Below are 10,674 nucleotides of genomic sequence, written 5' to 3' on the forward strand. Positions count from 1 at the left end.
CTTTGATGAGGTTAATGAGTTTAGAATAACACTGGTGTCACTAAGAAGGTCAAAAATGATGAAAAATTTGGTTTTACGAACGTTAAGCTAATGTTTTATTACTTTTATTAATAATAGGCTACCATTTAGCCTTCAATGTTTTGGAAGCTTCAAGATCAAGCGGCGCTGGTTGACTCGCGGGGTGTGCACTTGAGCTACACACGTTAAAGACTGTTCTCCATTCAGCGGCATGTAATGGATAGAATAAATCCTCGGCAACAAGATAGGAAACTTCACTTTGTCAATCTCGGTGACCGGGCCTACATTAGTGATTTAAAGCCTTTACTTCTACAAGTATAGGAAACTGCCAGATTAAGCTGTGCAAGAACCTTTCCAAGTCCGTGGATAAAGATTTAATCAATCATGTAGATGTAGGCTACTCTAAAAATAAAAAATGTCATATCCAGTATTGCGTTGGCCTACCGCAAATCTTCAAATTTACTTTTCGTTTTCTATTGAAATTTTTTAGGCACATTGTTTGGATTTAACCTTCTACCTCAATTAAAGTCACAAAGTGACTGATAAAAATTATGTGAAAAAAATATACCTCATTGTACTATCCTACTTATCTTCATTTATGTCGTGCATACCATGGTTACACATCAACAAAAAATACAAAATGATGGAGCACATTTAGTGAGAAACTGAATGAACCAACAAAACAAAAGCCGGAAAAATCATAACTGTTGTTGAGACTTTGATGAACTGTTTGAAATCCATGGCCAACTCCTACAATCAACAATCTAAAAATGGGTTTGCATTACCAGTAGGTGGAAAATCTAGTTCTTCACCGTTGTCCCAGTCAATACCTTCTCCAGACTGTTCCTTCAACAGTGTCATGTTTCCAAGTGACAACCTTGAAGCATCATCAGACCGATTTCTCAGTGCATCCACATCATCAGTAATGCCTGCCTCAACTGACTCTATGCTTTCTTCCTTCTGGATTGGAAATATATTAGATGCAATGTCTTTACAAGATGATATACCTCATAAAAGCACTGTTTCATGCAGTTGTGATGACAGTTTTAAAGTTGATTTTTATAACAAAGAATCTGGTGAAAGACTTTGTCAGAAATGTGGATCTGCACCGTTTGGAACTGTTTTAACAACTACACACAGTTTGTCAACAGTAAGTATAAGTAGTAAAAGTACCATATATATTCAACTTTTCACCTTTATATATCTGTCAGAACAAAAAGTATGATACTTTATTTGACTAATCATGTTTGTTTTATAGTAGGCTATATAATAATAATAATGGTGTTGCAAGCACAATTGTGCTTTTTCATGTTAAATCACCTAACAACACAGTATAAAAGAATACTACCAAAGGTACCCTTGAACGGATGCCATCAATGTCGTCCCCTGAACACGTCGTCCCATGCCGATGTCGTCTCAGGTCAATGTCGTCCCGTGAAAACAATGTTGCCAGATGTTTAATTTTTTTGTCTATTTAAATGTTGGTAAAAATTAGGGTTTTTTGAAACAAAGTTTTCAAGTCGAAACAAAATTTTTGCCACTTTTTTTTTTTTTAGCAAACATTTGAAAAAAACAATTTGCCCAGAAATCAATTTTAATTTTTGAGATGTAATCGAATAAAATCAGAGACTTAAAAATAGTAGCCTACCAAATTGATTGTTTTTTTGTTTGTTCATCAACTAATCCCACAAGTTGTACCAAACTGAAAGAATAACGTAACAAACACCACAATAAATATTTAAAATGTAATAGCCTACTTTCGCATTTCGCAATTCCCGCTTTTGTGGCCTACGCTTCAGCAAAAAAGCATATTCCCAGCGAATATCAAGTCTTCGGCACCGTTATTCATAATCACTCATTGGGAACGACATGGGCATTGACGCTCGAGCAGCCGAGCTGATTAGCTGAAATGCAACAGCTCGTCGCATATGAAGTTTATTCGGCAACATGATTCATAATCACTCACCATAATATAAAAAACATAATTAATAATAATCACATTTATATTGCTAGCATAACATTGTACAACCAAGTTTAGTTCATATCTGCCAAATTGTTTGTTGAGCATTCTTGCAATTCAAAAGTTTTGTGCAAGAACTTTTGCACTCGTAAATAATTACGGTTCTCTTAATTTTTTTTCGATTGTGTTAGCAATCTGCATGATATGGCATGTTTTAGAACAAAATTAGAAAATGAGAAATTATTGTCACACAAAGCCGCCATTTTTTATTTTTGGCTTGAATTGATCAATAATGCAAAAGTGTTTCAGGTTTTTTTGTTCTGTTTGCTTATTGCGTGTTATCACTTTTAGAATGAATATATAATGGTGACCAATGAAGTCTGTGATAACACCTATTTGCCCCCCACTCCTATTATCAAGATAGGTTTGGTCTCATAGATCAGGTATCTTGGTCTAAAGTTGTAATTTATTTTTAAGGAGACCCGATATTCTGCCTAAGAAATCAACATTATGTGAAAGTTTATATTTTTATTAGCTCAATAATAAGTCTCATACATTGCCCGCACAAGTGTGAGACAAAATGATTATTTTGTATATATAATTTTGGTGGACTATGTATCTGCTGTTTCCATCACACAATATCATTGTTTGCATTTCCAGACATCTCCATTTTCCGACCAATCAGAGGAGAACAAGCAGCAAAAGAATCATGGTTTCTTACTTTCACCTTCTAGCAAATCAGGCAACAGTAATTGTGCCATTCATCCGACTGAGCATTTGCAATTTTACTGTCATTCCTGCTCATCTGTGAGTTTATTTTGATGCAGAATATGTGACTTTTGATGTGTGCGTGATAGAATATGTGTGTGTCAGAATGTGTGATTTTTGGCAATGTACCTACGGTATTTGCGCTATGTTATGTGGTTTACACATTACATAGTTTATTAAAATACTTTGTAAATAAAAACTCTAAATCAACTATTTTAAACTTCAATTACTTCATGTACGGTACCATACAAAAAGTTTATCAGTCTTTACAAAAGGTTAGACTATTCCATCTGTGCCATAGCATACTCATGATATATATACAATACATAATTACATATATCTTCATTGTACTTTCAGATATCTATGTTCTACAGAGATACCGGTACAAATTAGAAAACGTTTCAAAAATGTAGCAGCTAGGGTTGAATATTTTTTTTTACCGTACTTGCATTGATGTAAGGATGGTCATACACAATTACACATATATACTGTACATAAAATTTTATGAGTGGTAAAAATTGCTTTGGTTTCTCTAGACCAGGCTTGCGCAAAAATGCAGTTTGCTGTTCTGACATGGTTTCCTTGAAAATCTGCAACATTGATCGCTCAGTTATTCATTTTCAAAATATTGTTCAGGCAATTTGCACTCAGTGCACACGGTATGATCACAATGGGCATAACTTCCAATATTTACATCAAGTTGTGGAAGCAAGCAAAGCATCTGCATCATCAACTCTTGTGTCCGCTAAGTAAGTGTTGTCATCATGTGGTGAATTTCGTAAGTTGTCAATATGCGAATAGTGTAATTACGATTTACGAGTCTATGACTGTTCAAGTCATTCAAGTGAAATTATAGCCTACTGTATCTGCAAGATTAAATTAAAGATCTTCACCTTTTTCTTCAGCAAAATTTTGTATTCATAAGACCTATACTTTAGTGTGATGCATCCTCTTTTTTACGCAAACTTTGCGCGTAGGTAATGGTATTTATACCTCTTTGTATCATTTTGGTATCTTGTAATAATAATAACCCTGTTGAGTATCTGCTTAGAGGAGAGCCGTTGCGTCACTTCATATCCTCTCATAGTTTCATTATAATCGACGATTTTTAATATTTACTTACTACTTAAAATCATGTTAAAAACCTGAATAATAAGGATTTTGTGTTGTACTATTGGTGTTATCTTCGCAATGTACCTTTTCCTAAATTTTTCTTTTATTTCTTTAGGAACAGTCTTCGCGTATTGGAAGGTACTATAGTCGACATACAAAGGATGATCAACAGAGTTGGCAGTCGCAGTGCAATGGCGCAGTCAGAAATTCATGATGTTATTGACAAGCACATGATGGCGCTGAAGCAAAGAGAACGTGAGCTGATTGGTAAAGTCGACCAAATACGAAGGGTAAGCATTGAGTAAGATATTCGACATCCATCAATCTATTTTTCTGTAAATCTAAAGTTCGGCTAGTTTTTTATCTGGTGTGTTTGGTCAAGCAAAAGTTAAAACTATTCTGAAACTGCTAAACAGAACTTTTTTGTCCATCTGAGTGAGTGTTTTAACGCCTATTCAAACTTGCATCACAGATGTTTTTCGTCAAAATCAAGCTTTCTTCAAATTGACTATTTAAATTCTATCAATATCGTCAGTGTGAAGAATATTACTCAAGTGGCAAGAATACGGTGCGATACTGATGAGCCCAGCCTCATGGGCGAAACACGTGTCTATCGCTGTCTATTCGATGCTACAATCGGCTGCCAAAATAACTTAAATATCGTCAGTGTTGTAATTATTTCTCACATATTAAAAGGTCACCATTGCAACCGGCCATGTCGAATAGCAGTGAATCCATATTATTTCCGTTCACGATTTTCTATATTTTTCATGCTAATTTTAGTACGTAGTTTGCTATTAATAACGAATGATAGCGTTTGTCTCTAGGCTTCCAATGATTCAGCGTTGCTCTAATGAACTAGCACATTTCAAGCGTTTTGTGTTTTTTCCTTATGAGATATTTATCACATTGTCTCTCTATGTTCATACGATTCAACTTTAACGTTGTCTACCGATACCAGCGACCTACTTGTGGCTCATACACTTGAAAATCTATGACATCTGCTTGCAAGCATAAAACATTCAGGCAATTAGGAAAATCTCATTGCGCGTTTCCTATTTTTTTGACATTGTAAAACTTGTGATCGTTTTTGTTCCCACTGCATCAAAGCACAGTGGTAACGTTCAATGCGTTGATGTGTTGTCGTGCAGCTCAAGTGTCGCGTGTTGGGATCGCAGATGAATGCGTTACAGGGATTTGCCAACACACTAAAGGTGGCCATCGATGAAGCCGATGCTGTCATCAAAACTGACGATAGTTTGAGAATAATAAAAGGTGAGCCAATTTACGAGCAACAGTGGAAGACGTTAAGTCAACTGTTTTGGATGCATGACACTGGTGTGTTTTGGGTTTTCAAACCTCTTATTTCTTTATTGACCGACCTGCAGCTATATGTTTGAAAACGTTGAAAACCAACAAGGTGTAATAATCACCAGCTGGATTGACTGACAAAGATAAGTCACGCTGACATTTACCTTATGTGTATCGTAACAGTTGGCTCTAGAAAAAACGGATTTCCGATTTATCGGTAATACAAACTTTGACGTTTTCAAACCATACACTTTTAGATTCGTAGGCTTGCAATTTAGCTCTTATATTAAAAGTACTTGGATGCTAATTGTTTTCAAGCGTCTGCTACATTTTGTTTATTTTCTATTAAGCGTCGATGTTACTAAGCCCAGTACTTACTGCACATCCTGTAATAATTTCACGCAGTCTTTGCACGGCTGGAAGTATTCAAAACACTTACTCGTCATGAGATATCGTGTGCACTGTGCAAGCAAACGTTTTAGCTTCTTCACAGTCAGTTATTCCACGACAGTAAGTGTTTCAGTGAAGCCGCCGCGTTGACTTACTATGGTATAGTTTGTAGTATGCTATAGTAAAGTCCTTAAATTGCAAGCAAAGTTTAATTTGGCTTTTCTTTTTAGTAATAATTTAGCAATCACTTAAAGCGCACGGAAGTTGTGTACCGCATGGCTTTGTCCATATTTTTGTATTTACCCATCGGGCGCAAGCTGCATCAGCAGAATTTATAAACAGAACATCAACATCACACCTTGTAAGCAATGTTTAAGAGCAAATGTTTATAAATTTATGTTTTTTACAATTTTTTTGGGATAAGAATCATTAGGCTCTGTAAAGTTTCTTACTGTGTTATGCATCAATGATCACTTTTGTTTGCAGTCTATCCCTTTTCTTGCAGCCAAAGAGCGGCTTTTCGCAGAAGCCGCGACATGTCCAAGTGGAGTCCGCATCGCAGAGGATGACGATCTTGTCTTCTCTCCTCCAGACACATCAGCTTATCTTGCCATCGGATTGTTAGGGGACATAAAAACCTCGGTTTGCGCTCATCAGTCGGTTCTGGTCAGGGAGGGTGGAACGTCTAATACGGCGGTGTGCAGGACTTCTGTACTCTTCACCATCCTCGCAAGGTGTTGTGCGGTTCACTCATTTCTTGGTGGCTAGAAAGAGCTACCTGTCTCATTTCATCCAAGCTTCTGTGTAACTGCCACTTTGTAAAGACGTATCCGGCGTTATATATAACTGACCTAACGAAAGTATAGCACTAGTGTTTGAAAGGTAACATGCAGTAGCACAACAACAGTGATATGTAGTGGGCATCAATTGCTTTTTCTTGTTACGCACAGTTAATTTAACTTTATTGTATGCATACGCGAACTAAACAAATAATGTGAAGACTAGATGCATCCAAGACGATGAAACAGCACTGAATACACAATTTACACAAAATTTCTTGCTATGCAAAATAAACGTAAAAAATATCTTGTGTGCCCAACGGCACGGTGCCTTGCACTTTACTCCTCAGTTCATTTGTTTAGACCAGGGGTCACCAAACTTTTTTCTCTGAGGGCCGGATTGCTGTGAGATTAACAGCTGCGGGCCGGATGCAAATTGCGAAAAGATATACAACTATTTAGAATCTCCATTGACTTGAATTGAGCACAATAAATAACAAAGTCGGCGATGGAATAGCAAAGTTGTGATGAAAATCGAAAGGTTGCTGGAAAAGTTATTCCCTGCTTGTGATACACTACAGGGCATCGTGCTCTTGAAAAAACATTACATCTTTTCAAATTTGGCCTAGGCTGTCTCCATTTGTGGTGGCCTAATGATAAAAACAGAATTATTAGCAGGTTGCGTGTAGCTCAACAGCAACGTCAGTCCTTTACAAAAAGTTTGGTAACTTTTTTCATAACAGTTGTAGTGCAGCTATTATTTCGGCAGCACGTGGCGGACGGATGAAATCAGTTCGCGGGCCGTAGTTTGGTGACCTCTGGTTTAGACTTTAGAAGAATTTTATTTTTTCAATGTGGTACGGGCAGCTATACAGTCTACAGAGTAGAGAACAAAAACTGAAGCAACACAACACCTTCACTAAAATGAGGTTTCACATGCTTAATCACTTTTCCACCAACCAGTACTCCAGTAGCACTAAACACTTGGACCTTCGATGAAACATGTTTTTCCAACTGCCAAGTTTTTTTGATTGCGAAACGAAATTTCAAGCCAGACCTCGTTTTGCTCATCCAGAGACCACGTCGGTGAAGCGAAGCGGACTCGGAGCGATTTATTTGAGGTCACAGTGAGGAAACCGGACAACAACATCTTCCGAGTTGATGTGACCGACTCCGGGGCAGGTCGGTACACGTTCCAGGTCCACGTTGGAGTCGAGGGGGACTTCGTGATTTCGGTCATGTGCCGCGGTGTCCCAGTTTGCGACAGCCCCTACTTCCTGAAAGTCAAGCACAGCGTCAATTATTCAATCCGGGCAGCGTCTGGCTCCACCTCCCTGGTATTTGGGAAAGAAGGAGACAAACCGGGGGAGCTCTGTCGCCCATGGGGGATTTGTTGCGATCCTCAGGTATGAAAAGAGTTTTATAGAAATGTCAAAAGATTCCAATCAGCAAATAAGTTCCAGACTTTTCATTGTTCTAGACGTCATCATTAGTGTAAAACAACTGATTTGCAGGCTCGTGTTGTGAAATTTATTGCGTTGGTGATGGTGCTCTACGTTTTTCAGTTTGATATGCAATGTAAAATACGCAAAAACTGAAACAACCACGTAACAAATGATGAAACGTAAATAACTTTCAATGGTGACGGGCTTGCTCAAACCTCTCAAGAGTGATTTTATCTGGATCAAAACATGCCTTCCTACTATGATCTAAATTATGCTAATGTACAACCTATCACGTGCATGATAGCGAAGATGTTGACATGTGCAGGGATACCTCATTGTTGCCGACCGAAGCAACAATCGACTTCAGATATTCAACCCTGACGGGACTTTCCACCACATGTTCGGCTGTTCTGGATCGCGCCCTGGTCAGTTTGATAGGCCGGCAGGTGTCGCTGTTGACAAGAAAGGTCACATTGTTGTCGCGGACAAGGACAACCATCGCATACAGGTTGGTTCTGTTTGTAACGCAGAAGACTTTTGCTTGAGTCGGGTTCGAAACTAAATTTTGAGCTGATAAAGTTAATCCAGGCAGCAAAACCCGTCATTTTTTCGATTATTATACAAGTTTCAAGGGCTGCAGACAGACGATCGAGATAAATGAATCTTTCCTCGCCATCAAGTCTATCCATAGATGCACAAAAACACTTCAAGTGTAGAAAAATGTGTTTCAAAATTGAGCAATTCCCCGACAGCAAAACCCGTCATTTTTACAAGGATTCAACATCTACAGACGTTGAATCAATGTAAAAATGACGGATTTTGCTGTCTGGGTCGCTACAGTTGAGCTCGTCCTCACCATCGTTGTTGTTACAGATCTTTCGCTTTGACGGGACGTTTGTTTGCGTGTTCGGCGAACGAGGTTCCAAGAACGGTCAATTCAACTATCCGTGGGATGTCGCCATTAACTCGACCGGCGTCATCGCTGTCACTGACACAAGAAACCATAGAATTCAACTCTTTTCCTTCGATGGAGCTTTTCTCAGTAAATACGGGTTTGAAGGTACAATTTATTGCATTAAAACTAAAAATAACAAAGATGGCTTTAAGATATGCCAAGATCAGCCACAAAGGTCGCCTTAATCACGTGACACTCGTTGCTTTGCGGCAATGGAAGGCATATTTCCACACTTTGTCTTCGGCAACTTAAAAGAAAGTTTATCTCTTTCTCTCTGATAGTTATTCTTATGTAGTGACGCTGCATTGTAGCGCAGATTTTCAATGCCTTTGGACAATAGTCATGTACCTGGTGTTTTGCAACGTCCTTTCGACTCTACATGTGCTCTGTCCGACGTCCACCTCATCCAACCGACAAGCCCACACTTCCGTTTTTAATCCTCATCTTTTCTTCCAGGAGCCATGTGGAAGCATTTTGACTCTCCTAGAGGAATCGCTTTTACACAAGACAGCAGATTGATTGTGACAGACTTCAACAACCATCGGCTTGTTATCATCCAGCCGGACATGCAGTCGGCGAGATACCTCGGCTCTGAGGGGAGCCAGACCCTCCAGTTCCTGCGTCCACAGGTTCGCTATGGATAGTTAAGCACAGCCAGAAAACGCTGTCAATGCCAAGCGACGTTGCAAAAGTATCAACCTTTGCTGGCTGGAAAAAGCATTACTAAAAAAAGACGAGATTAAATCTCAAAATTACGAGGAAATAAAGCAACTATTGTCCATGAAATCTTTGCAACTTGTTTCACCCTAAAGCAGGATGATCAAAAGAAACTCGTTTCATTACCAAGCAATCCATCATACAGGTTTTCCGAAACTTTCATTTGATTGAGGCGTGTCGATTTGTGATCCTACTGATCAAACTTGTCTGTCGATCTTTCAATTACAAATTTGTATGCCAGCATCGTGGTGTTTGTATTAACCATTTGCACAAATTTACCACGTTGGCTTTAAATCGCTATTCCAACATCGAGGAAGTTAAGAATTTTTTCATCTGTGTTAAATGCATGATGCCCGGTTTCGTGAATTGCCGTAGAAATTGCAGTTCAATTTGCTTTGGCTCGGTATCTAATTTTTAACATGTTTGTTTTGTTCAGGGGGTTGCCGTGGATGAAGGGGGGAACATTGTGGTTGCTGATTCGAGAAATCATAGATTGCAAGTCTTTACTCCCTCTGGTGGCCTCCTTGCTGTCTTTGGGGGGAGTGTGCAGGCAAACATCACTCCCCCAATGGATCGACCATCAGGCGTGACAGTAACACCTGATGGCCATATTGCTGTTGTTGATTTTGGCAACAACCGGATCTTGGTATTTTGATACCTATCCTCATTGTTTAATTTTATAGTGAAGGTGACGCTATGAAAAGATGTTGCTTTGATCCGCCTGCACAGGTCAGGATGCCTTGTTTGCAACTCGCATAACCCGTCCTTTTTACATCGATTCAACCTCTGCAGAGTGCAGATGTAAAATGAATCAATGTAAAAACAACGGGCTTTACCAGCTGTTTGATTACCCCAGATGTCAGTGGAACAGAGCCCTGCGTTTGAGCTTGAAAAGAATTTTTTATTTTTTAGAGATGTGTCATTTAGTATTTTTGCAATGTTCGTTGCTCCAAAACACCATAGTTTACTCCATTATTATATTTACCCGCAGCTCTGAGCTAATGCTTCGGTGCGCAGTGCATTGTCGATTTAATTTCAGCTTTTCGCAGCTGACACTTAAATCGACCGAAAAGCTGTCGAATTATTTCCTAGCTTTGCTTCTTTTGATTTTCTTTTTCCACTGGTCAATTTAGCTAACTGCTTCTACATCTCCAATGTACAAAATCCAATCATTTTAACGTTTATTCACCATCATCAAACGTAGAGTGCTAATACTGG

The 10,674-nt window shown here is 38.7% G+C and overlaps 1 protein-coding gene across 1 annotated transcript; it reads left to right on the plus strand.

Annotated features, from left to right (window-relative positions):
• Positions 1-757: 757 nt before the first annotated feature.
• Positions 758-10,111, plus strand: LOC145771020 (uncharacterized). The gene is made up of 11 exons (XM_082582761.1): positions 758-1,168; positions 2,639-2,785; positions 3,383-3,495; positions 3,975-4,149; positions 5,011-5,134; positions 6,066-6,294; positions 7,415-7,745; positions 8,110-8,292; positions 8,658-8,844; positions 9,196-9,368; positions 9,893-10,111. Exons 1-11 carry the CDS (start codon positions 758-760, stop codon positions 10,109-10,111), a joined length of 2,292 nt encoding a protein of 763 aa, XP_082438887.1.
• Positions 10,112-10,674: the final 563 nt, after the last annotated feature.

Source organism: Aplidium turbinatum, chromosome 5, assembly GCF_918807975.1.
Source record: "Aplidium turbinatum chromosome 5, kaAplTurb1.1, whole genome shotgun sequence".
Taxonomy (NCBI): Eukaryota; Metazoa; Chordata; class Ascidiacea; order Aplousobranchia; family Polyclinidae; genus Aplidium; species Aplidium turbinatum.

Excerpts from the sequence above, each read along its gene's own strand:
- LOC145771020 (XM_082582761.1), top strand. The coding sequence starts at position 758 with ATGGCCAACTCCTACAATCAACAATCTAAAAATGGGTTTGCATTACCA. Across the intron at positions 2,786-3,382 it reads ACTGTCATTCCTGCTCATCT|GCAATTTGCACTCAGTGCAC; the intron begins GTGAGTTTATTT and ends AATATTGTTCAG. Across the intron at positions 9,369-9,892 it reads TCCAGTTCCTGCGTCCACAG|GGGGTTGCCGTGGATGAAGG; the intron begins GTTCGCTATGGA and ends TGTTTTGTTCAG.